The sequence below is a fragment of the Ictidomys tridecemlineatus genome, chromosome 13 (genome assembly GCF_052094955.1).
Source record: "Ictidomys tridecemlineatus isolate mIctTri1 chromosome 13, mIctTri1.hap1, whole genome shotgun sequence".
NCBI lineage: Eukaryota > Metazoa > Chordata > Mammalia > Rodentia > Sciuridae > Ictidomys > Ictidomys tridecemlineatus.
In genome coordinates, this window is record NC_135489.1 from 37,270,395 (window position 1) to 37,298,073 (window position 27,679).

The window sequence follows — 27,679 nt, forward strand, 5'->3', positions numbered from 1 at the left end:
TGCAATAATACAGGTAATAAATAATAAGTGCTTGAAGAATGGCAAAAAGCAGGATACAGAGAAAGAAATGTGTACCTGAGTAGTAGAACTGACACTATCCATGAACCAACTGGCCGTAAGGGCTGGGAGAAGACTGTTAAGAATGACTCTAATGGAGATTTCTAATCTCACAGTGATGACAAGTAAAATTTTGCTATCAACCTCTAGAGGCTTGCTTAGACACATGGACACACACATAAATATATGCAAATTACCCTATGTTTCTGCTTAATAACGCCATTGTCTCATGCATCCCTCTCTCAGTAGCTGACTGTGCACACCATTTACACAATGAGAGAATTAGATGTTAACAAATGGTAGGGATGACACTGTGTGCTAACACTATAATTCTAAAATGCCCCAACACAAACAAACTAGACCACCATTTCAGTATGAAAGGAGGACTGCCAACATGGAGACTGGAGATAAGAATTGATTTTGCAATAGAAATTATTTGTGTCTCTCTCTTATCTCTAGACAAAACATTTCAGCAGCAAAAAAAGGAATCATCTCCTATAGCACTAATTAGCAACATAAATCTCACCAGGAGCAATGCCAAAAGATTGCATTGTTTTTCACTATACATAGAAATAGAATTTCTGATGTTTTATTCGCCTAAAAAAATGCAACATCTTTAATAAACCATAGTACAAAATGGAGATCCCAATTACAGCACATCATCACAGAAAGAGCAAAACAGAAAACATAAAAATCCTTAAATTGGCAGGTAAAAACAAATTTATTATAAGAATTATCAGCAGGAATTTAAAAAAAAACCCTTCATACTAGAATAATTACAAAATCTTGAGTTGTCAAGTGGATATTCTCCACATTGCAAAATCTAAAATAGTGTTACCTAGAATATAGACATATGTCCAATAAAGTTTGTGTATATATAAGTCTTTCAATGTCCCTATTGTGATATGTGATTACAGGTTACTGCTCTGTAACCAGATGATGAACTCTAATAGATGTTTATGTAGGTAGAGCATCTGTAATATTGCAAAAATGTACCTCATAAATATTGCCTATCTTGAACCTTACAGATTTTTTTTATTGCTTTCTATAGTTTGTGTATTTTCCTCCTTTGTTTTATAATCCTCTTCTCATTAGAAACTATGTATCTATTATCACTTAACATCACAGTTCACGCCACATTAGTAACAGGTATTTAAGTATGCCCAGTACATAAAATCTAGCTCATACTGATTTTTTGCTCACACTAGGTAAATGAGGCAAGCCTTACTCCACAACCTGCAACCCCTAGATATGTGACAATAACCAAACACACATTTCTTTGGAAGCATCTCTGTTCTTGTCAGGTCTTTTGGTCACAGCACTGAAAAAAAAACTGACTAAAACAGGGGAGGAAAAGTTTACTTGGGGGCTCACAATTTCAGAGGTCTCAGTCCAAAGACAGCTGGTTCCATTCCTTGAGGATCTAAGTGGAGATCATGCTTCAAGAGTGTGGTGGAGGAAAGCAGCTGGCTGGCAACATGGCCCAGGGAAACAGAGAAAGAGTCTGCCCCACCAGGACAAAATAAACCCCAAAGGCAGGCCTTCAGGTATCCACCTCCTCCAGCCACACCCTACCTGCCTACAGTTACCACCCAGTTAATCCCTATCAGGAGATTATTCACTGATTGGGTTAAGATTCTTATATCCCAATAATTTCTCTTCTAAACTTCCTTGCATTGTCTCACACATGAATTTTTGGGGGACTCCTCACATCCAAACCATAACAATCTCTTTAAATATTACATGAGACAGAGCAGAGAAAAACATCCCCAGGCATCAAAAATGCCTCAGTTCCTCTTCATAAATAAATGACAACTTCTGAATAAGTAAATCAAATACAGAAAAGCAGCACTGAGATAACCCTCCGTCCCCATCCCCCAAAGCATGCTAACTGAAGTTACTCTTCTTTTTCCACATAAATATTGTTCCTGACTGCAGACAAGAATATATTCTGCAACAGCAGCCTAACTCCCTGAGGAAGTAGGAATGTTTAGCTAAGGGGTCCACAAGAATATCAAATATCCATCGGCAAAAGCAGCAGACTGCAATGTGCACATAATCTCTCTCCAAGCAGCACAGCTACTTGATGGATTATAAGATTCTGATCATCTGAAAAGCATTCCAAACGACTGTGACTGATCAATTGCTGACAACAGATACACATAAAGGAACAGAAGCCTGAAAACCTCATAACCAGTAAAGCAAAAGCAAAGGTGGATCAGATGTTTTATAATATAAAACTATACTGATAAATTCCTCTATCCCTTTATGTAAAGGTGAAGTAAACTTTACCAAATATATTTTCACTAAAAAGAGAACTGGGTCTAGAAAAATCATGCTATGACCATGCCATTAAAACCGCATCTAACAATTTATTATATTCAGGTGTCTTTTCAAACCCACATGAAAAATATTTATTCCATTCTGGCTTTTCCGAGTAGAATTTAATCATACATTACACATTTCATCAATAACATGAAAATGATACACAGAATATGATATAAAAGACTGTCCTCTTTTTATCATATCTAAATTTTTTAAATGTGATTTAAAGTGTCACTTGAAAAGTTTGCATAAAATGTCAAGAATTTCATCTCAAAGTAACAAGATCATATATACTGAACATATTCATCATCTATATGCACTAGCTTTGCCAAAATTACTAGCGTAGTTTTCTTTTTTTAAAAAAATTCTAAGTTACAAATTTAAACCAGTGGCTCTTACAGTGTTTGAAAATAAGCAACAGAATAAGGACTTTACTTGTTCACAGATAATCTACTAGAGACTATCAGCATGCATACATTAAAAGGGATTCCCCAAAAGTTCAGTTTCCTTTTGATTTGAAGCTTTTAACTCTGAAAGCAGGCCAAAGTCATCACTAAATGCCAGCAAATTAACATCATGAGAAAGATAACTTGCTCATCAGCTATTTATTGAGTATCTGCAGAGTGCTAAGAGTGCTAGGGTAGCCTGCTCTAAAGGACATCAAGAAAGACACACAAGGACAAAATTACAGCCTAGAAGGTCAAAGCAAGAGAGACCTGTCTATCGCAGAGAATGAAGACCCTCTGTAGCATCTGACACCAGCGGCCTTACAGGTTGGAATGATGATAGATAAACACCCAGTCTTCTCTTTCCTAGAAATACCCAATACAGTGGTGGACGATTTGGGTGAAGACTATCACCATTATCTGTCATCCCCAGAGACCAGAAGGGCTATGGTCACATCAGTAACTTCACAATCAATTCTCCATATTTAATCGGGCATATAACCAATCTGCATTTCTTGAAAAAGTACATCATTAAATAAATACCTAGCATTAATCAGCCATGTTTGACCTTCTGATGATGGAATTTCTAAACTTTATTTAAGAAAAATACATAGAGTTACACTTCATTTACTCAGCTACCTTAAATATTTGGAAAACATTTAAGAACGTAAAAAGTAGCAAAACAGTACATTAAGTAGGCAAAATAAATGTCAGCATCTGCTTCCTACAACTACATAGGGACAGTCCCAAATGCACTCAAAATATGTTTATTTTAGAGGTAAGCTTAATAAGCAAATTGTAACTAGAAAGCCAGGGAAAAGTGAGCAGAGACACATGAGCCACTTATAACAGGTCACAAATGACAGGAGGGAGGAGTTAAGGAAAGTGACAAGAAATGAGAACACAAAATGCATAGTCTGAGGCTACTTGATGCAAACTGATTTTAAGGTGAGAACTTAAAAGAAAAGTGGTCTCTTACTTTGTTTTTTGGTTTTTTTTTTCTTTTCCTATTGAACTTGGGAACTGCTTGTAGGTACTACTTTAAATAACACAATACTGGTCCATCAATATTAGAAATAAGGGACATTTTCCCCCTTATAGGACACAATAATAATACACAGAGTGGGTGGGAAGTACATTTAGAGGAGCATGAGTTTATGTTTCCCACTTTAATGTTCTTTAATCTTTAAAGAAATTGTTTTGCCAGGTGTGGTCGTGCACGCCTATAATCCCAGCAATGTGGCTGAGGCAGGAGCACCTTAAGTTTGAGTCAGCCTGGGCAACCTAGTGAGACTTTGTCTTGAAATAAAAAATAAATAGAGCTGGGAATGTAGTTCAGTAGTCGAGAACCCCTGGGTTTGACCCATACACAGTACCACAAAAAATTAAAAAGAAAGAAAGTAAAAAGAAAAATAGAAGAAAAAAAAGGAGTTGTTTTGTTTGGTGTTTGCTTGTTTCTACTAACTATGTATACTTAAAACCCTTTCAAATGCCATTCAGGGAGGAACAGCATTTTGAAAAACATGAAATAGTGCTGTTATGATAATAAGTGTAATTAAAATGCTGCCGAGAGCCAGTACAGGAATTTTAGATCTCACAGTCCGCAACAATAAATAGCAGCAGAGTCACTCCTGTGGAGAAGACTATCTTAATGAACAAATTTCAAACATCTGCTTGTAAGAGATGCAGCCCGTGTCTGTGCTGGCAAATTCCTCTGGCACAGAGCTCACATTCGACAGGAATGCATCTCCTTAGACATTCACTCCCTCTTTTCTTTTGGCTGTGGCACATACATTTTCAGTGCTAAATGTCATAAATATTTTCAGGGTATTGACAGGTGGCCAGGAGAAAATTAACTTCCAGTTTTCCACATTTTGTTCCTTACCTCTTCACACCGACCCCAGGTTGAGAACAACACCTACTTCGACAGAGCTATTGGGCTCCTATAGCAACTAACTGTATCACTGCCACCACTGCCTGGGGGAGCTACTACTGCAAGCATGGGTGTGGTTACATCATCTCAGCCTGTTTCTTCAGAACAGGCATAAAAGTCTCCAAAACAGAGATGAAAATTTGTACATCAGTGTCCTATACCTGATTGGTCTAACTTGCAAAAGATATGTTTTAAACAGCTAGAGATTGATGCTACCCACACTTTAAAGTTACAAGAGTTATAGGTGCTCAGGAAGATATTCATTTCTCTTAGCAGTTCTATTTCCATATTGATCAAAACATTTCACCAAATTACAACCACTGCCACTATGATGTTGCTAGTCAGCAACAGACAACTCATGCAAAATAACGTACTTGATAAATGTGGTCAATGGCCTACACTTGATATTATTATAGTCATTCCCTTCTATAATGAATCTCCTTTTGTGTGTTTGTAAGCAATATATACACAGCCCTACCCTGCTGGTTAAGACCCAAACTGTGAAATTAACACACAAATAAAAACAAAGGACCATTAGAAGTAAACAAATTGTGGTATATCCATACAATGTAATATTATTTGGTAACAAAAAAGAATGATGTTATGATTTTGCTAAAACATAGATCAATGCTGAAAACACGTTAAGCGTCAAATTTTGAAAAGCTACATTTATATGAATTCTATTTAGATAAAATGTCCAGAATAGCAAATCCATACAGACACTAAAGATTAGAGGTTACCAGAAGCAAGGGAAATGGGGAATGGGAAGTAGCTTCTAACAGGTATAGAGTTTCATTTTAGGGTGATGTTCTAAAGTTAGACAGCAGTAATATTGCAAAACTCTGTGAATATAATATGAACCACTGAAATGTACATTTTATAAGGGCATATTTTGTAGTCTGTGAATTCAATCTCAATAAAGCTGTTATTTTTTTAAAGGCTCAACAGATGATAAAAGACACTACAAGTAGAGTTCTTCAATATAGGAAGACTAAATTCCCATCCACACTTATTGGCACTTGAATTTTATCAGTGTCAGCTCATCTTTATATCCTGGATCTATCTACTAAGCCTGTAAAAGTTTCACTTTCACTGCTTAATTTTAGAAACACAATCTCCACTTAACAAAAAAGAGAAACAGGACTAACTGCAATCAGGGGCTAAATCCCACAGTGCTTCTCTTTGTTAACAAAGTACATTCTATATGAACCCATCTAATGTAATTTATTAACAGGCAGTTCCAAGGAAATCTTAGGTCATCCAAATATTCTGCAATCACAGAAAAAAAAATTGCAGGTAGTACTTAATGCACCATCAGCTACAATGTCAAAATCTAGGTATGCCTATTTTGCACAACTAGTGACAATTATTAGTCAATGAAAAAGGAAAATGTTTTAAATGTGAATACTCACCTTGTTTCTTTTAACCCTTCCTTCTGAATGACTTCCAATATCTGCTTTGCTGTCATTGGTGAGTTGGGATGTTTTTCTAGTGCCTAAAAAATAAAAATAAACATAAAATTTCTAGATTATTATATGGAAATATAAAAACTGAAAATATATGTAAATCATGCAGTTTTTATTTAAAGTTTTAAGGGGGAAGGGGCTTTTATGTGAACGTTATGTTCCCATCACACAACTCAGGTGTCCAAATTTTTTTTTTATGAACTTTTAAAATAGCAATTTCTGCAACATATAGGGGGGCTGTTCTTGAAAAAATGTCACAAAGGCATACACACCAAAAAAGAAAAAAAAAATGAAACCTAACGAAACAAGTCAATAAATGTATGTAATTTCCTTTATGTGAAAAATTGCTAATATTTCATGGTTAAAGTCATGTCTCCAGGCTGTTAAAATGTTTCCTAAGCTCCCAGGACCTTGGAAACATGGAGCCTGAATGCTACCAGTAGCAGAGAACAGAATGCTGGTCACAAACATCATCATGGGATTCATATTTTGATCAATCTCATTTATATTTTTTTAAAAATGAGAAAGAAGACAAAACCTTCATGGCTAAAATGTTGAAATAAGCATATAGGAGCCAAAGTCACTCAGTGCTATGTGTTTTCCAGTTCAGCTCAGTTTCCTTTCTTTTGCCTTTTCCAATTAATTTCAAGTAAATCCTTTCCTCTTTCCATTCAGCCCATCTCAGTTTCATGACCTCAGTCCCATTTTCTTTCCTCTTCTGCCCTACTTATTCTTTGGGGCAGGGGTTTACCTCAAACAAAGAGCACAGAAATACATGAAACATAGCTCATTATTTTCCAAGGCATTAGACCATCAGCCCTAATCAGGTTCCCTTACTGATCCAGGGACTCAACTCCATGCAGTGGAAGTGGTAAGTAGCAGAGCCCATGTTGCTCACCCATGTGGACCCCAGGGACCATACCTGGGCACAAGAACCAACTCTACACAAATCTTCACAATGACCTCCTTCAAGGGTAGATGACACCGAACTATGTTACACTGGAGCATCATGCACAAATCGTGGCCCCATGCAACTTAAAGATACTAGCGTTCTCATTTATCATTATTTACTAGAAGGATCACAGTTATTAAGAATTAACAGGGTCACCCTAAAAGGCTTCCCAGTCCATTCAAAACAGCTCTGTGATCTCGTTGACTGTCATTGGCCAAATTTCAACTAGTTTACTAGCAAAGGCTCTGTCCAGCGAGGTCCCCAAACTCCAAAGAGTCACACACAGCCTGCCCCGCTTCGTGTTCAGGTTGCTTCCCTTGTCCTCCCTTGTTCCCAGGCAACCCCCCCCCTTGCCCAATCTCACTCATTCCTTGACTCATTGCTGGTAAGTGCTTTACAGGATACAGACATATGAGCCACACTAGAAGGAGAGCGTGGCAACTGGTATGTCCACAGGAAAGAAGGAAAATAGTCCTCCCCGAGGGGGACACCGAGAGGAGGTGCACTGAAAACTGGGAAAGGAGATAAAAGAAACAGGCATCAGGAAGAGGACTGAAGGATAAAAATCTTGGAAAAAAGGCAATAAGGAAACTGCATAATAAGGCTGAAAGGGGGGAAAGATTTTATCACATAGAAAGGGAGAAATAAATAGACATGGAAACAAAAAAAAAAGCTGACAGAATTTTCAAAAAAAAGAGGAATTGTAAGAACGGTGTATAATTATGATTCACTGAAAGGAGATGCTGTGGTCACAGGTACTACATATAGGGTGGGCATCACCCCAGTGAGAGGCAATGCTGGCAACACGGATGGTCTCTCATAAAAGATATGGGTAGAAGGTCAGTAGACACAGACACAGACACACACCAAGCAAGGATGAGGGGGACCGAGGGGAGAGGAACAGGATGGTGGAAAGAAGGGGAAGAAGGGAGAAGGGTAAGGAGGAGGAAAATTGAGCTGAACTGGGAATGTCTAAAGGCAAAATGATTCCGTCTAGAAAGGGCCAAAGAAGAAACTCCAGTGTACTGGACAATATTTTAACAGAAATTTGGGTGCACTTGAAAGTGGGGTTACTCACTGTGGAGGATTCCCTGTTTCTCTTCCTGAGTACAGGCCCCTCAGCACACCTGGGCAGCTCCTCCCAGCAATTGAGAGAATTTGGATAGCCCTGTCCCCTTCTCTATGACATCACATCCTACTCTATAAAGGAAGTAAAAGTGCCAAGAATTACATCATGAAGTGGAAGAGAGGCAGGAAGGAAATGATGAAGCCACACAGACACCAGAAGCCACCCTCAGTTCCTGCAAGACAGAGAAAGAAGACAGAGGAGGGCGTGTTCCTGGGTGTGAGCAAGCTGTACTGAGCTCTAGTTGTGTACACATGAGGGGAACAAAAGAAATTACCTTCACAGAACAAAACATTGATACCATCAAAATAATGTGACACACAGCAAAGACATGAACAGACTCACAAGCAGTCATACTCTAAAACACTCAAGTGAGGAAAAGCCCCAGTCAAGTCTAAGAGCATCCTAAGCTCTCAGGTGCAAATACTAGATTGAGTACCACCCACTGTACCAGTAAACCTGTAGCTATGGGGTACACCTTGGCCTTCTTTTTCACCTGTTTTAGATATTTTATCTATATGTGCAAAGTTTTCTATATTTATGTAAGCAAGTCCATTGGTCTTTTCCGCTGGCTTCTACTGTTTAAATGCATAGAAATTTCTTTTACCCAGTGAGCATGCAAATATCTGCAAATGTTTCTCTCAAACATTTTTTTAAATATTTATTTTTTAGGTGGAGATGGACACAACACAATGCCTTTATTTTTATGTGGTGCTGAGGATCGAACCTGAGTCCCACCCATGCTAGGCGAGCGCTCTACCACTGAGCCACAATCCCAGCCCCATCAAACATTTTTACATACTTTTTAATTCTTCTGAAATTTACATTTTATGCAAAGGTGAATACGAAGATAAACCCCCATTTCCTATTAAAAGCCACATTTCCCCAATGGTATGTGTTCCACTGGCAAGTGAAGCATCCTCTGCCCTATATAAATACCAGGATGATGAAAAGCTTTCAAAATATGAAATCTATATATAATGTGGGGACCCAATACGTAGAACATACAAACAGAGCTGTTCTTGCTGAACTGGATATGAAGAAGGTACAAGTCCCCATACTTATGGCCAAAGGTGCATCTAAGAATCCTGAGGGTCTCAAAACTGCAAACCACTGTCCTTGTGGCTTATGCAAGGATCCCTCTGGGTCTCTCTGATCTTTCAGATAATCACTGTCAGGACTCTTGACTAAACTGTTGTAACTGATATCACACTAGAGTGCGCTGCGCTCTGAACAGGATGATGCTCTTATTATTCCTTCTTTTTTTTTTTTTTAATGTATACTGTTTTAGTTGTAGATGGACATGATACCTTTATTTTATTATTTTTTTCTTTAAAAAAATTATTTTTAATCCATTGGGATTTTTTTTCTTAGTTGTAGTTGGACATAGTACCTTTATATCACTTATTTATTTTTTTAATTTAATTTTTTTATTTATATATGACAGCAAATGCATTACAATTCTTATTACACATACAGAACACAATTTTTCATATCTCTGGTTGTATACACAGTATATTCATACCAATTCGTGTCTTCATACATGTACTTTGGATAATAATGATCATCACATTCCACTATCATTGCTAATCCCATGCCCCCTCCCTTCCCCTCCCACCCCTCTGCCCTATCTAGAGTTTGTCTTTGCCTCTCATGCTCCCACTCCCTATCCCACTATAAATCAGCCTCCTTATATCAAAGAAAACATTCAGTATTTGTTTGGGGGGGGATTAGCTAAACGTCACTTAGCATTATCTTCTCTAACTCCATCCATTTACCTGCAAATGCCATGATTTTATTCTCTTTTATTGCTGAGTAATATTTATTAGAAACTTCCAACACAGTATTTCATTTAAATTTAATTTTAAAATCCATAATAACCACCTTATTGTTTTGTATTTTCAGTTGCAACCATGAATAAACTTTTTAATATAATATTTTCACATTTTACTGCAAATGCATACAAAAGCCATAGAACTGATAATTATTATCTATATGAAACAGTTAATTGAATTCTTAATAGTTCTAATTGTACCAAAGAATTGGAATTTTTTAACAAATGATATAAATTGTATCTTCTTTCTACTATCTGTTTTGTTTCTCTTTCCTACATACTTTGGCTGAAAATTTATCTTTTGTAACTCATTTCAAAAAACTTGCTAAAAATTTGAGCTAACTTAACATTTGCTTCCTCAAAAACAGGCCCCTAAAACTGCAGCATTTTGCTAAGGATAAGCTGTAGCCAGAATTATTAGAATAAGCACTGCCAAGAGAAGAGTGTAATTAGAAAACACTGGTCAGACATATCACTGTCTCTTCACAAATTAGTCTGTACCAGTGATCAATCTTTACATGAAATGCCCTTTCTTTCTTTGTACAGTGACTGCTCTCCTGTGGGAGAGCCATATCTGTGATTCTTGTTCATTCTCACTCTCCAGGAGTTACCTTGCAACTCTCAAATCCTTTCAGTTCTTACCTACTTTCTTTCTACAGCATTGCTCCTGTAGGAAAAGTTTCAAATTCAACACTGGTCTCCAAAAATGGGAACTCCCCTGTGGCCAGGGACACAAAGGATACATATCATCAGCTACCTTCCTAGAGACAGGTCTTTTATTTTTTTCCCAGGAAGTGAACAAATAAATGTGCAGATACACCACTGGATTTCAGGTTTCTGACTTACTGTATCAGAGCCCATGTCAAAAACATCTAAATTCATGCAACTGAAGCAAGACAGACTCGTCCCAGATATTTCCTTCCCCCATTATCCACAATCTTAGCTACAGGAAGGGCAGGGCTGGTATGCCAAATCATTTAGGGCACAGGCCATGTGAAGAATGTGTCTTTCTATGCATTAGGTTCATTCTCTTAAGTACTTTTCTGATTCAGGAACATTGGCTCAGACATTTTAAGGCTTACTCAAAAATTCCTTAGTGCCTTTCAAACAGAAAACTCACTTTAAGTGTCTATAAGATAAACACACTAGAACAGTGTTCACATAAAGGTTAAAATTTTGGCCTTCTGGGTCCTAAATTAAAGTTTCAGAGAGTTTACTTATGTGATTGCAAAAAAAGAAAAAAACTCTGTTCAATTTAAAAATTATTTCAGTGTTTACAACTGTAAAATGCTAAATGGATATCAATGACCAGGCTGTCATCCTTTTTCTAACTTACTGTGTTCTTCCCCTAATCCATAGTGGCAGTTCATTAAAGTGTTTAGATGTTTAAGGCCTGTGTCCTGGGTAAATGATTATGGGGTTATAACAACAATAAGCCATTATATAGCTCTCCACAATTGCAGAGTGCTTTCAAACAACATATAGTATTTCATTTGCTTTCCCAAAACATATTATTTTATTTGATCCTCACAATGCCATGAGATGCATAAAAAACAGTATCATTAACACTCTGTGTGATGAACAGAGTTGAACAAGGCCATAAAGCTAGTAAGTGGGTGAAGAGGACCTATCCACATGATGTTATTGATGATGGGAATGTTTAAATGTAATAAGAGCAGCTAATATTTTATTAGACAACTTTTATGTGAGAGGTCCTCATTAGGAGCTTCTCATTATTATAATAGACTCCAGAATTCCCACAGGTAACATTTCCTATTTCTATTACTCTTGAAAAATCTCAAAGGTCCATGTCATTTTGATGAAACATGAATTTGGATCACTGGTAGTCTTCAGATAAAAAAATAAATCACATAAAAAGTTACAGCACCTTGCCAGCTGCCTGGTATTTACAGTTCATTTAGGTTTTCCTCCACTGACAGTGTATGTGGTTACTAATTAAGGAGTTAAAGATGATACTTCCAATTTTCCATTTGAGTTTAATGCATTTTATGAAAAAAATGTACGCTATAAAAGTATTCATGTTTATGTGACTTGGCAGGGAAAACAGCATTATAATAGCCCAGAGAATCAGCCCTACTACACCCAAAAATTGAACCCTCTGAGAAGGTAATACGCCGAAAGATGGTACAGCTAGTAAGTGAGAGAACTAGCCCGTTCTGCTCTTTTTAACAAGTTAAACTGCTCCTCATCATGAGCACAGGGCTTTTACAGAAATGGAGATCCTCTAATCAAGATATTTTACAGAGGATCTATTTCAAAACCCCACTACAACAATCTCACTCTTAAGAACAATCAGACATTTTCTTGAATTCTCAGATAATGGTTTAAACTATATATTCCCTCGATAGCACCTGTCAAAACTGTCATTAATTAGTATAACCTGTTTAATGATGTTCTTCCTGCTACACTGCAAACCTCATGAGACCAAGGGTCTTAGTTCTCATTCACATCTATATCCCCAGATTATAGCACTGCTAAATAGGCTCTAAGATCAAGGTAATTTGGTGGGATATACTGATTCATCCAATATTTGGAATGTTATAGAATACTGAAGGCACAATCAGGTGAACCAGGAGCCCCTACTCATTAACTGACTGATGTTAGATGTTTAACCTCCTTGGGTCTCAGTTTTTTCATTCTGTCATTCACAAAAAACATTGTGAAGGACTAAATGAGATAATGAATGTCAAGTACTTATTATTCCAATGAGTCAAATGACTACCTACACTAGTTAGAGTTAATAAACATTAGCTAGCACTATCGTAAAAAATAAATGAAGACCCTTTACTTAGTCTAGAAACAGATCTTGTCAAAACCCATAATAGAGCTATAAGAAAATGAAGGACATTAGAAGTGGTCTCTGAGGTCTTCTGAGTAAACTACACCAGTTTGTACAAATCAGGTCACACATTCCCATTCCTCATCTCCTGGCCAAGGCCAAACATATTCCACCATAGATTCACAGGAAAATCTGCACCACACTGTGCCCAATTTCATGGCACAGTTGACACAGAAAAATGGAAAGCAAGAGACACCCAGAGCTCACCCAATGTTCTAAAAAAGTAAAATAACAATTGTTACAATTATTAAGTCTTTTACATGCATCAAATAAAAATTCTACTTCCCTTTTATTTCTACCGAGTAATCCTAATTTTTGCCTTTGGATATAACAACGATTATTTAATATTAAATTATTAGCACTGTCCTTACATATAAGTTTAAAAGGCAACTGTTAAAAAAAAAGTTTGTTACTGATGACATATTGCCACATGTTTTTAACACTAGTAGGAGCCAAGTCTCCCTATTTTTCCAGGTGAATGGAGCTTCAGTTTCTTTCATCAATCCTCAAGCAAAAGGGTTTGCAACAATGCTATCAATATCACCCTCCTTTGAATATTCTTCAGTTTCCCAATTCACTTTTAAAACACAGCTTTGTCTTTGAGAATTATACTCATTACAATAAATTAGCCAAATACCAATGATAAATACTTTACAGTTTAATCAAAATACAATATTGTGTAACCCTTAAATCCCTTTTTCTATCTCCTATAAGTACATTAATGTAACCTAATGTAACGCTTTCTCTTTTTAGCAACCATCTCACACTGTCAGTCAATGAAAACTTTTGAATCTTTCAACATTTGCTTCTGAAATCACATCCACAATTCTGTGGTGCATTTTCCGAGCTTGCCAAACAGATTTTTGTTTGCACTTGTGTTTGTTTCAATCCATTTGTGCAGCCTCTAAAATCTTATTAGTCACAAGTATTTGATTATCCAAGGTCAATTCATCCAAGAAATCTCCCCCAGATTTCTACATGCCCAGAAAAAAGGCCTATTAAAAAAAAAAAAAAGGACACTGTTAACTTGAGTAAATTTTATCTTTAAGCTGCAGGCTATTTGTTTAAGCTTATAAAATACTCTGTTGGCCAGTTGCTCACGTTCTGTTTTAATCAACTGGTTTTTTGTGGGTTTTTTTTTTTTTTTCCTGCTAGGACTAGAGGATCTGACTAGAACAATTTTAGGAGGAAAATTCTATTTGGAGGCTCACAGTTTCAGAGGTCTCAATCCTCAAGGCTCAAGGTAAGGCAGAGCCTGTGGTAGAGGGAAGCAGCTCACAAGCTCACATGATGATCAGAAAATAGAGAGAGACTTCCTGCTCCAGATACAAACTATATACCCCATAGCCATGTCCCCAATGAACCACTGCCTCCAGCCACACCCCATCTGCATCAGTTATCACTCAGTTAATCCCATCAGCACTTAATTCAAGATTAGGGGGGCTGGGGTTGAGGTTCAGTGGTAAACCACTTGCCTAGCATGTGTGAGGCACTGGGTTCAATTCTCAGCACCACATATAAATAAAGGCCCATGGATGACTAATAAAATATTTTTTTTTAAAAAAAGAATAGATTAAGGCTATAACCCAATCATTTCTCCTCCAAACCTTCTTGCATTGTCTCATACGTGAGTTTTAGGGGGACACCTCACATCCAAACCCTAACAAGTTCCTTTTTTATTCTGTAATACCCACACCCTTGACTGGCAGGATTTTGATGTATGACTTCAAGTGATCCATGGCAGAGTCACACAAGGCAGTGGAAAACAAACTTGTGGCTACTAGAATCTTCCTGTAGACTGATACTGATTACTCAATCAATATTTTTTGCCTATAGGTGTTCAATCTGCTACAAATCCATTTACTAATGCTATCATTCATATCATTATTGTCCATCACTTCTAAAAGAGTTTCAAGTAGACTAATGTCAAATAACTAGCTGAAGCATAGCTCTAATAGGCACATTTTACTGATGTATAAGTCTGATAATTCTATTAAACATAGATTAATTTAGTTTGGCATAAATTAACTGAGAGAATCCATAATGCCTTTCATGGATCTTTAATTTCTAAATGTTCATAGTCATATGTTAAATAATATACTCCAGAATTTTTACTGAGAGTTGAGATAAAGCTATGGTTTTGAAAACTTTGTCCTTCCTTTTTAAAAACATTTTTAATTTATATATGACAGCAGAATGCATTAAAATTCTTATTACATATATAGAGCACAATTTTTCATATCTCTGGTAATATTTACATAACAGTTATTCTGAAGCAGGCCTTATTCTGTGATGCATATAATCTCATTCAATGCTAATAACAACTCTATGATGTTGGGCCTGTTATCAGCCTCATTTAAAAAACCACAGAGGAACAACTAAGGCACAGCAGTGTTAACTTAATTTTCTCAGAGTTCTATAGCTAGAAAGAGACAGCACAAGATTTGAATCTAGTTCATCTGGACAACTGTTCTCCTGTTCTCTTGGTCCTTCCCATGGTTATCAGCAGCGCTCTCAGGTCCCATCTGTACTATTTCCGTGTCCTGTCATTAGGCAGATATTTGATCATTACTTATCCCAGCTGTAATCAATATAACTTTCTTATGACACCTTCTTAAAAGAAACATGATAATTTAAAAAGAGACAAATATAATGAAATGTTTCAAAACTAAATGGTGATAAAGTTGCTGTGTCTGATCATGGCAGTTCAAAAGTAGAATTTGTTAATTCACATTAGTTGAGTGAAAGAAACAAAAGTTTGTCAAAGCAGATAAATGCTTTTTCTATTTCTAAACTAAAGGAATTGTCTGTTATTAAATTCATAGTCCTTGATAGTAAAGGACAATCACCTCACTGAGGTTTTTGCAAAAGCAAACAGAGAAGATATATATTGTGCTGTAGAAACTCCCATTTATATATATCATTTATATATATATACATATCATTAAAAAATAATTGAGAATATTAGGTGAAATAATCCAGGTAAATCATTTTCCCACAGGCTAATATGATTAAATCAAGATCATATGTTCTACCAACTTAGAATTTGGGTGTTTGTTTGTTTGTTTGTTACCCGGGATTAAACTCAGAGGAACTCATCCACTGAACCACATCCCAAGCCCTAGTTTGTATTTTATTTAGAGTCAAGGTCATTGCTTAGCCCCTCACCATTGCTGAGGCTGGCTTTGAACTGATGATCCTCTTGTCTCAGCCTCCAGAGCCGCTGAGATTACAGGCGTGCACCAACATGCCTGGCAAAACTAGAATTTATTTATATTTTGTTAGTAACTATGGATAAATAGGTAACTCTGAAAAACAGATTTGCCAATGGTGGGACTAATGCACTATCATCAAATTATGGTGCTTCGTGTGTATTTGTGCTCACATATGGAGAGAAAACCGATGTCCATGTGAAAATAGACAACAGAATATTGATGGTCAAAACCAACATCATTCTGCAGGATGATTTTTTTTTTTTTTTGTACTAGAAATTAAGTTGAGCCCAGGGATACTTTACCATCCCAGGCCCTTTTTTTTTTTTTTTTTTTTTTGAGACAAGGTCTCATTAAGTTGCTTAGGACATTGCTAATTTGCTGAGCCTGGCCTTGAACTTATGATTTTCCTGCCTCAGCCTCCCAAATCACTGGAATTACAGGCGTGCACCACCATGCCTGCTTGCAGGGTGACAATCTGAAGCAGCAATCACTAGAAACCTTGGGAAGCCTTACAAGGTTCTGGTGTTAATAATAGCAACTAATAGTTACATAATGCTAGAAAGCACTTTGTAATAGAAGCACTTTGTGATAGAAATAGGCCAGGCACTTTTCTAAGAATTGACTTATGTTAACACATTTAATTCCATAATCACCCATTAAGTTAGGTATTACTGCTTTCTGTACATCATAGAACCAAGATACCAATCTATTCCCAAGTCAGAAGCAGAGCTGGGATTCAAACCCATGCTTCCCACACCAAGTGTTTCGCCATCACAATATACTCTCTTGGATCAAATGGTGCAAATTTACTTGGAGGGTAATTTAGCAGTACTATTAAAATATAAAAGATAGGCAGTACCATTTATGGAACCTAGTGCACTTTTAGGTATTTTTCTTACAGGAATCTACAACCCATGCCACATCTTTAATAAAGCACTATATGAAATTATAACAAAAGATCCAATTCTAAAAGAAATAGTTAAATGAAGATACACAAATGTCATAAAATAATATATAGCCATTAGAAAAAATAGGGTAAGAAATATGTACTGACATGGAAGGATGTAAGTAAAAAAAAAATGAGTAAAAATATTTGCCAACACATACATTCTCCAAAATATGTATGAGAAAAGTATACAGTTGAGTGTATGTGGTATTCACATACACACACCCACAAATCCCCATCCATATAAATGCAAATCATATAAAAACATTCAGTCAACAACTGTTACCCTTTAGAAGAAAAAAGTCAAAGAAGGTAATTTCATACTCTGTTATGCTTTTGTATGTAAAATCACTAATGACTTTCATAATCTTTAAATTGTACACTTATGCAATCTCTATATTATATAAATTATACTAATTATGCATGTTATGAAAATGGTTATTAACTAATTGAAAAATCTGCTCCAAAAAGAACCAAAAATGAACACTCACACAACAAAACAGTTTATATGACTTATACTGTAAAGCACAGTGGAGAAAATATAATATAGGTAGACCAATTTTTTTTCTAAAGCAAATATTAATCATCGTTCAATCTGAGTCAGGAAAAATCTTCAGTCTTATTCCCACAAACTGGACTGAAATGACACAGCATCCAGATGTATCTGCCAGAAGGAATTAGTTGCTAAATATATTTTTAGATAACTGTATAAAATTACATTGCTATATGGAATTATTCCATTCTGCCCACTTAAATGTTGAAGAATGACAAAGATAATGATGCTCATTTTGTCACAGTTAATAGTAAACCTTTTATCCTGACTATAGTTGGGCAACAGCATCACCTCCTCAATAATTCATTGATTTAACAAATATTTGCCAAGCACACACATTCTCCAAAATGAAATACAATAAAACGAGCCATCACTATTCTCCAGAGACACGTATTCTCTGGCTTACTCTAGTGGGGGAGGGGAGGGAAGCAAGAATCTAATTTACTTAGAAACAGATTTAAAATGAAAGGACACTAAACCATGTCTTCTTTCATCTTCATTCAAAATGCTAATCTAGTCTACATAGAAATAACCTCTGCCTTTCCTGTTTCTAGCAGTAATATTATAATTCTGACTGCGTGCAAGTGTGATTATCATGGTATCTGTGTTTGTGTGTTTGCACAGCATATGGTAGGTACTTAATAAAAACTTGCCTGATGAATAAAAACATGATGAACAAATGACAAAGAGTTACTGAAGCACTCAATTTACTAGATTTTATGCACAACTCCCTACTCTCTTCTTTGCCATTTTTTAGTTTCAATGGGAGGTGTCATATTGCCATAGATGCTAAAAACCTGACAACCAACAATGGGATAGGAGGATGTTTGGGGTTGGTACACAAGAGAGGCAGTCACTGATCATCTGGCAAAAACAAATCTCACCAGCTTTCTGGTAATGACACCATGGGATGTGGCCCTGATTTGCTAGAAACCACGTTCCTAGCTGTGTAGAAGAAGCCAAACTCAGAAAATAAATCACTGTGCAGAAAGTAATAGAGTTGAGAGCTTTCTTGACATGTTCTTTTCATTAAATTGGTTAGATAAGAAATGCTACCACATGTCTGTTACACTAATTATTAAGCTCATAGTTGGTTCCTTTCACAGGATATCAAATAAAGGCCTGGAGTTTGATCTCAAGCACCACAAACAATAATAATAATAAAATTTAAAAGTACAAAACATAATAAATGCTTGTAAGTCAGATTCTAATTTTTCTGATGGCTTGAAGAGAAACCACTATTAAAACCTCATCATCGCTGGCAACTCAAACTCATAATAAACTAAAATGTTGGAAAGGCAGAGTGTATCCCTTTGTTAAATATGCACTTTGATTCATCCAAAGATGATATCTTAAAAATTAAACAATTTTATACTATTAGGACCTTACCGGGCAAAGCTATAAATAATTCCAATAGTAAAAGTTCTTCATCTCAAACTTAAATTTGATGAGTAACAGTGAAAGAATTCCTGATCACAGACAGGCTTCAGACAGAGTACTAGCATTTTTAAAATATGAGCAGGTAGCCTAAGATTTTAGAAATTGCATAAGCCTACTTGTCTCTCTCCAGACAAGTAGGCTTATGCAATATTGCATCCCTATTTCTAATAAGAGTCATGCAAAAAAAAAAACTACCATCCTAGTTTATATAAAAATGAACTCAAAGATCTCTCACCCTGGTTTACTATACTCAAGTAATTATGATACACTGAAATATCTACATTAAGATATACGCAGAATAAATTCTTGGATTAACTATTTTCATATGCTAGTTGATATACTATACCATCTTAATAACCAAGTTTTCCAACCCTATTCCCCTCCTACCTCTCTCTCTGGTCCTGCCTTTTAAGCCATGTATTATAAGATTGAAGGCCACATTCATTAGGATGCACAGCAAGCAGAACTGGTTTCAATCAGTCAGTATTTGTTGATTTGAAATACAGGCTAGGTCTTAAAGAGTTAAGGAGGCAATGAAATATTAAAACTTACTTTTGCCAACCAAAGATTCTTTATGAAATCAGAGAGTCCCTATTGCTTCCTCGCCTTCCACAGTTCTGATTTTAGAAGTTGAGTTCTACTTTCCACCAGGCTAAGAGCTCACTACTCTATGATACCACATTTTGATATCAGAATAAAGAAAAATGATCAACTCTGATGTGATCAAAATTTCTATCTTTTGCAAAGAACACCAAGAAAGAGTTACCTATTACCCAACCCTAAATTAGCACTCACATAAACTCTTACTTTGATTGTTCCCGGAGGTTACCATTCAGCATTATTAAATTATGCCTGAAGATAAATTAGACCAGATGTTGTTCTCTTACATTCACTCAACCACAGAGAGTAGGCCTTAAGCTCACAAGGACTCAGTCCTCCCAATGCAAGCAAGCTACAGGAAATCTGGAGAGTACTGCTAACCACCGTAGCATTCAGGTTTTAGGTATGAAAACACCTGCCATCAGGTTCGGAGAACACATTAGATGATGAACATGTGGATAATCTGTATATATTCTAGTACAGGAAGTAAAGATAAAATATATCAGCACTGTATGGGGGGATATTAAAGTGAGAAGATGAAATTCTGTTTTATGACCCAACCAATTTATAGGTGGCCTTACCTATAATAATTAAACGGCTATATCCCCAAGTAAAGGTCAAAATTTTCATAGATAAGGAATTCACTGTGAAAATCCATGCCTTCTGCAGATAAATCATGCCAGAGTTTAAAAAAAAAAAAAGAACTACAATTTAACAAGTCAGGTATGGTGATTGTTTACAGCAGCTCAATTCATAATAGCTAAACTATAGAACCAACCTAGATGCCCTTCAACAGATGAAAGGATAAAGAAAATGTGATTCAGATACACAAGGGAATATTATTCAGCCTTAAAGAAGAATGAAATTATGGCATATGAATAGAACTAGAGAATATCATGCTAAGTGAAATAAGCCAATTCCAAAAAACCAAAAGCTGGGAATGTTTTCTCAGATAAGTGGATGCTGATCCATAGAGAGGCAGGGGGATGAGGAGAATGAAGGAAATTTCATTTGTATAAAGGGGAGAGAGGGGATGGGTGGGGGCTGTTGGGATGGGAAGGACACTAGAATCAGACAGATATTATTACCATATATACGTGTATAATTACAGTACTGGTGTGACTCTGCACCATGTACAGCCAGAATGAGAAGTTGTGCTCCATTTGTCAGTATGTCAAAATGCATTCCACTGTCAGGTATAACTAATTAGAATAAATTTTTAAAATGGTTAAAAAAATAGAGTAATGCTAACAAAGAAAAGAAAAAGTCAGAGATTGTGTATTTACAACTCCATCATCATTTGAGGACAGGATTGGCAGAAAATTCCAGGAAAAAAAAGGAAAGTGAACATGATCAATGAAGATGTATACATGCATAGTAATGTCACAGTGATATATGTTAATTTGTATTACTAATAGATGTTAATACAAAAGAAAAAGGAGAGGGCTGGGGTTGTGGCTCAGCAGTGGAGTGCTCACCTAGCACGTGCAAGGCCCTGGGTTCGATCCTCAGCACCACATAAAAATAAATAAATAAAGGTACTGTGCCCAACGACAACTAAAAAAATAAATATTAAAAAGAAAAAGGAGAAAATTTCAGGAAACTTTCTGGTTTTGAGTTTGGGGTTTGCTACACAGAACAGAAATGGCTGGCTATTGGGACTGAAGAGCTGGACAAACATGGTTCATCTGGTTTAGGATGCATGTGATCAACACATTCCTCATGGAATGAAAGTCTGCAGGCTTTCAAGCCTGGATTTCTTCATTTTTTTTTTTTCCTGTTCCTACATGAAGGGGTAAGGCTCAATGGGGAGTCTGTGGGCTGTCAGGAGTTGCTGTATACTATATCTAGGGAAGAGTGGGGATTGGTGGGAAACAGCCCCAGGGTAGCTGAGCCCTCTGTGAGTTGGAAACATAGCCAGGGCTTTCTGAGACAGAATGGCAGGGAAATGGAATCTGTTCTTTGGGGTGCTTCTGGATTAGTACTCCCCTCTGCCAAAGAGAGAGCCGGTGGGAGTGTGAGAAAGGAAAGAAAGGAAGAAAGCAGTACTGAGACAGGGTCTGCTGTCCTGTTCCCACCCCTTTTCAGTGAAACACAATTTGTCTGGACTTGGAAACCTGAACACATTTAAAATATTCAGGTGCCCTTTTTCTATCTCTTCAACTATCGTAGAATTTAATACCTGTTAACAGTAATTGTTCCATTCCTTCTGGTCAGAAAATGTTCCTCCCTCCAGAGGCAGATGGGAGGTAAAGCAATTATTTCATAAGGCAAAAATATAAATAAGTATCTAAAATAAAATATAAAAAGAACTTTCTTGCTAATAAAAATTCTTTATTGTTTACTGGTGTAACAACATACCAGAGCACAAATAGTGGAGAGGAAAATTTTATAAATCAATTTAATGTAATACAGATGGGGAAAAAGGGGAGCTTAACCTTATTTGTCTAATCTACCTCTGAGCATGTAATTATACATTTAGCATCTCATAAAGGAAAAAAAAAAAAGTTGCCTGGAATAAAATACCAGGTTTGCTGTAAGTACTGTATCTGTTGGGAAAGGCAGAGAGATGCAAGATCAAACCCAAATCACAGTGCAGTACAACAGATACTTCTCACTCACAGCTGTATGTCTAACCACGAAACAGATTAACCTGGTCCCAAGTTTCCACTGGCTTCTGTGATCAATGAAGCTAAGAAAGAAATAAGGAAATTCAAACATTGTCCTGAAAAGCTTCAAGACAAAGGTAACAAAATGATCCATATGCTCCTGGCCTAACTTCAAGGCAGCAAAGGAGTACAATCCTACTACATGTCCCTGGGGAGAAAATGTGAAAGAATTGTGCACAACCTACTGACTGTAAGAAAATATCTCATTGCCTATGTATGAAAGAAAGAGATTTTTAAGAACTTAATAGAAGACAATCTTTCTTCTTCATAGATGTTCTTCATCAGCATAAAGATATATGCACAAGCACACATGGAAAGCATTAAAACAAAACAGTCACTTTTATTAAGTACTACTGTTTGTTTCTCCATCATTCATATTTTTTAGATCATATCTTTCATGTGCTTACAAGTTGCTTTTTGCACTAAAACTGCCTCCCACTAGCACATAACACTGAGAGAACAGAGATAAAAATTTCATAAAAAGATGAAGTAGGTGGAGTCAGCTAAGAAAAAGCTTCAATCTCCAAGAAGCTTTTAACAAATAAAAAATGTGTTTAACTTTCAGGAATGCATTTTGTGCTATGAAGTCGAGCTCAGTGAATAATGAATTCTGAAAAAAAAAAAGTGGAGTCATTAGAAGATTAAAAGGAAATGCAATATCGGTATTTACCATTGATTTTTCTTTTTCTTTCTGACAATCCAACTCTCCCTGTTTAGTTCCTGTAATTTAGTGAAGAAGGCTACATTAGTAAAAGTGACGAGACACACACACAAAAATTGGAAAAGGACTGAGAATAAGGAGATAACATTTTTGTTTATGTTGAATAGTGTCTTGTGTTCATTTTTCTCCTGAAAGATTCTGGACTAATTGTGTTTTACTTTTTTTTTTTTTTTTTTTGGTGGTAGGAGCAGGGGTTCAGGCAGTGAACCCAGGAGTGCTTAACCACTTAGTCACATCCCCAGCCCTTTTTTTTTTTTTTTTTTTTGTATTTTATTTACAGGATCTCACCGAGTTGCTTAGAGCCTGGCTAAGTGATTGAGGCTGGCTTTGAACTCGAAATCCTCCTGCCTCAGCCTCCAAAGCCTCTGGGATTACAGGCACATTTGACTCTCTGTGCATAGTGGGCACCTCTACCTGGAGCTGAGTATGAATAAATATAAACCCTCAGCATATCCACCTCCTTCCAAGCTGAAAAATATGAGAAAATTTTCACAAAGCTGAGCAGGGCGGGAATTAAGAAGAGAGAAGAGGAGTTTTCTGATGCGCTGTGTCTGCTTCTCCTGGGATCTAGAAGAAGAGTGCCATTAAATATCAGGATGTGGCAGTAATGACACCATGGAGTCCACAGCCTTCTATGTGAAACAAGGAGTCATCATCCAATTTAGCCAACCTCAGCACTCAGACAAGGAGGAGTGGGGATTCACTCCAGACAGAAGGAAAGCGTGTTCTCTTTGACAAAGTTAACATCCTCTAAGGGTAATGATCTACTCAGAAACTTGGCATTTTAGTCAGTGAATAAAAATATTTACTTACATCCAGAAACTATCTGGAAGCTTCATGCAGACATATGCATTTCGGTGTGCTAAGACCTAAACAGACCAGATTCTGAATTGTATTAAACCAAGTCATAAGTATTACCTAAGGCTATTGATATATATCTCTAAGAAAGTAGTGTGTATGGGGAAACTAGAACTAGAAACTAGAAACTAGTTACCATCATCCATGGTAACTTCTAGCCTCTAAATTAGGAAAGTCTGTTTAAGTGGAAACAGACCAAAGAAATATTTAGGATTGTTCTAATGACTGCCTTGGCTTCAACATGTTTTTTAGTGTAAAATAATTATCATTAAAAATAACACCAGAAGAGCTGGAATTGTGACTCAGTGGCAGAGCACTTGCATAGCATGTGTGAGGCACTGGGTTCAATCCTCAGCACTGCACATAAATAAATAAAGGCCTGTTGACAACTTTAAAAATACTAAAAAAATTAAAATAAATAAAACACCAGAAATAATGAGAAAGCACCTATATGAGAATATAGGTCCAGAGCGCTGAAGTCATTCAGATGTAGGTTTTTGTCATTCCTCTCCCACTTACCAGCTGAGCAAGTTAACTCACCCTTTCTGTAGCAAAGGCAATGGCATTTCTAATTTATTTTTCAAGCATATTTCCATCTGCCTTTTACTAGTGCTTCTGTGTAATTTCCCTCTGTTCCACATGATCCTTGTATGTCAATCAGTCGTAATACCTGATCCTGCACTATTGCTGGTGCAAGAATAGGCATGTTAGCCAAGCAAGGAAAAGGTAAAAATCTTCCCTGGGATTGGTACTTTGAAAGTGACAGGGGACAAGGATGGAGGCTGAGGTGGAGTCTCTTTAAACTGGCATGGCTAAGCTTAGAGGAGGCAAGTCTGTAGTGTCCTTGACCATCTTCTCCAAGACTTGGATAGAACCCTGTCTGCAGCGTGACACCATGAGAAAAAAAAATAAAGAAAAAAAAAGTCTGAGAAAGCAAATACCTGGATGATATTCTCTGATCTCTATATCTACTTACAACTGAAGTCCGTTTCTCAGTTAGGTAAGCCTTTTTCCCTTAAACTAGTTAGAGCTACACTTATTTTGCTTGCAACTGAGAAAAAGTCAATTAACAAAATGTCTACATCTCAATTTCTTCATTAGAAAAACATGGACAATAGTGCAAAATAATTCCTACATTTATTCACAGGATTAGACAATTTAAGACATATACAAAGTTTTCTTCAGTGTTAGGCATATAAGTACCCCAAAATTACTAGTTTTTATTAGTTAGTGGTAAAGTCATTATTCAGCTTTCTATTATACAGCTCTCCATAATAAATACCTGAAATAATCCACTTATGAAGATAAAAGGTTTATTTTGGCTAACAGTTTTGTAGGTTTCAACCCGTGACTAGCTGACCCCCATTGCTTTGGGGTCTGGGTCAAGGCAGCATACCATGGTGGGTAGTGTACGAAGGGAAAAACCTTTAGCCTCACAGCCAGAAAAGCAAAGAGGAGACCACATATATATACCTAATTAAAATAAATTAATTATTATTTTTTTAAAAAGTGAAGAGGAGACCAGAATTCCAGAATCCTCATAGAGGGCACAGCCCCAGTAAATAAGTCCTCCTGATAGTCCTCACTCCTTAAAAACATTCTACTACCTCCCAAGAGTGCCACAGGTTGGGGACCAAGCCTTTAACACATGAACCTTGGAGGACATTCCAGATCTAAACTACAGAGCTATATTTAGTGACACTAATATTTTATATAATTCATACACTAAAGCTAGATCATGTCAAATTCCTATGTTCTCAAAAGGATGAAACAACATAAGTTTATGAATATTTTATTTACTTATACAAAAATGATTAACTTTGCAAACATATCTAAAATGTGTTGTAATCAGTGTACCAGATAATTCTTCTTTTGATTTGGAAATCAAAACAAGCCTTTATAGATCATCACTGTAGCTTATTAAAAATCAAACACATAAGATTACTTTTAGGTCACTGAATTTCTACATTGCATAACTTTAAATTTACAGAGATAAATCTTATTTGAGCCCTAAGGATTTTTCATTTTTTTTCTTTTAAGTTAATTACCCAAAGGTCAAGGTCCATATCTTATTTCATTCACATCATGCCTAACATATTAATGGCAGAAACTGAATATTTTTCCAGTGCTATTAATTATAATGACTATTAAATTATAATCCCAATGAAATAAAAGGTGCCACTGGTGGGTTGAAAGTAGATATAGACTTTCAAAATTCATATGTTATCTGACTGAATCTTGGAAAATTTGATCCCTTTACACTGTCCAGTATCAATGACACAGAAATCCATCAATCAACCGTAAGTTTTGTGGAAAAATCCTCCTCCATTTTTACAGATCTTTTGAAAACTTCTGAAGACCTGGATCTATCAGTCTCCTGTGGTTTATTCACTGAATTCAACTATAATCTAAACCAACTTAAGTAGTGCAAAAAGTATAAACAAGAAAGTAAGCAGAAAATTATACCATCACAACTACAAAGTGCTTTGGGAGCACATAAATGCATCTCAATGGGAGTTGAAATCTGAAGGAAGCCTAAAATTTTACCAGATTAAAAAGAAGGGAAAGACATGTGCGGTGGCACATGCCTGTAATCCCAGTGGCTTGGGAGGCTGAGGCAGGAAGAAGGCAAGTTCAAAGCCAGCCTCAGCAAAAGCAAGGTGCTGAGCAACTCAGTGAGACCCTGTCTCTAAATAAAATACAAAATAGGGCTGGGGATGTGGCTCAGTGGTTCAGTGCCCAAGTTCAACCCCAATACCAAAAAAAAAAAAAAAAAAAACAAGACATACAAAGTTCAGGCAAATTACAAACAGCAGGACCAGTACAAAGACCTGAGAGCACTTTACTATGGAGTATGGAACGCCAGTAGCAGGAAAATCCAGCAATGAGACCAGAGGAATATGGAAAAGACCATTGGGTTTTGCAGGTTTTCATCTGGGAATGAGATTCCTGGAATAATAGAAAGCTATTAGAAAACACTGCAATAGGTATGTTGAACAGTCTCACCTCCAGATCCACCATCTACCCATGTTCACCTAGTCCTATGTCTCAGTAAGACAATGTCTATGAATTTCCTCAATGCAATCACCTGTCCTTTGGCTTCTGGATGATTTGGCTGATAGGAGGAGGCATCAATTATAGAGATCAGAGAATAGGAGAAAGATTTCAGAATATGAACTGGGCATTCCTTCATGCAGGGATTAAGGCTCTGCCCCACCTGGAAATGCCACAGCTTCTGTCAGAAAGCTTTCTGTGACCGTCTCTGCCCACCTCATGTCAAACAGCCACTCACTCTTAGTCCTCCAACTCTAAGGACTGTAACCACTTCCTAATGTTACAAGCCCTGGTTTGCCTCACAGGTTTGCCTGGTTTCCCTTGTGATTTTCTTTTACTATGCCCTAACTTTCTTAATCACCCCGTTAAGATAATGCCATCTGTTTCCATGAGGGACTAAGTCAGACTCAAGGGAAGTAACCACAGCTAGTTTTACAGAGGTTACAGATTCAAGGAGGAGGATCCCAGAGGAGACAAGTGGAGTCAGTGAAACAAGTTACATACTGGCTGTAGCAACTTAACTAGAAGATGAAGGTGACCACATAGGAATATTAACTGGCATCTTGTAACTTCAGACCCTCTACTATATATGTTTAAATAAGAATAATATCTTATTTGAATACT

At 36.6% G+C, this 27,679-nt stretch overlaps 1 protein-coding gene across 1 annotated transcript in view; it reads right to left on the reverse strand.

Annotated features, from left to right (window-relative positions):
• LOC144369823 (putative Polycomb group protein ASXL3) overlaps nucleotides 1–27,679 on the reverse strand; it is a 52,999-nt gene that overhangs the window by 13,896 nt on the left and 11,424 nt on the right. Inside the window, exon 2 of the mRNA XM_078030206.1 lies at nucleotides 6,174–6,256. Coding sequence (XP_077886332.1) covers nucleotides 6,174–6,256 — 83 coding nt within the window. The remainder of the gene's footprint in view (nucleotides 1–6,173; nucleotides 6,257–27,679) is intronic.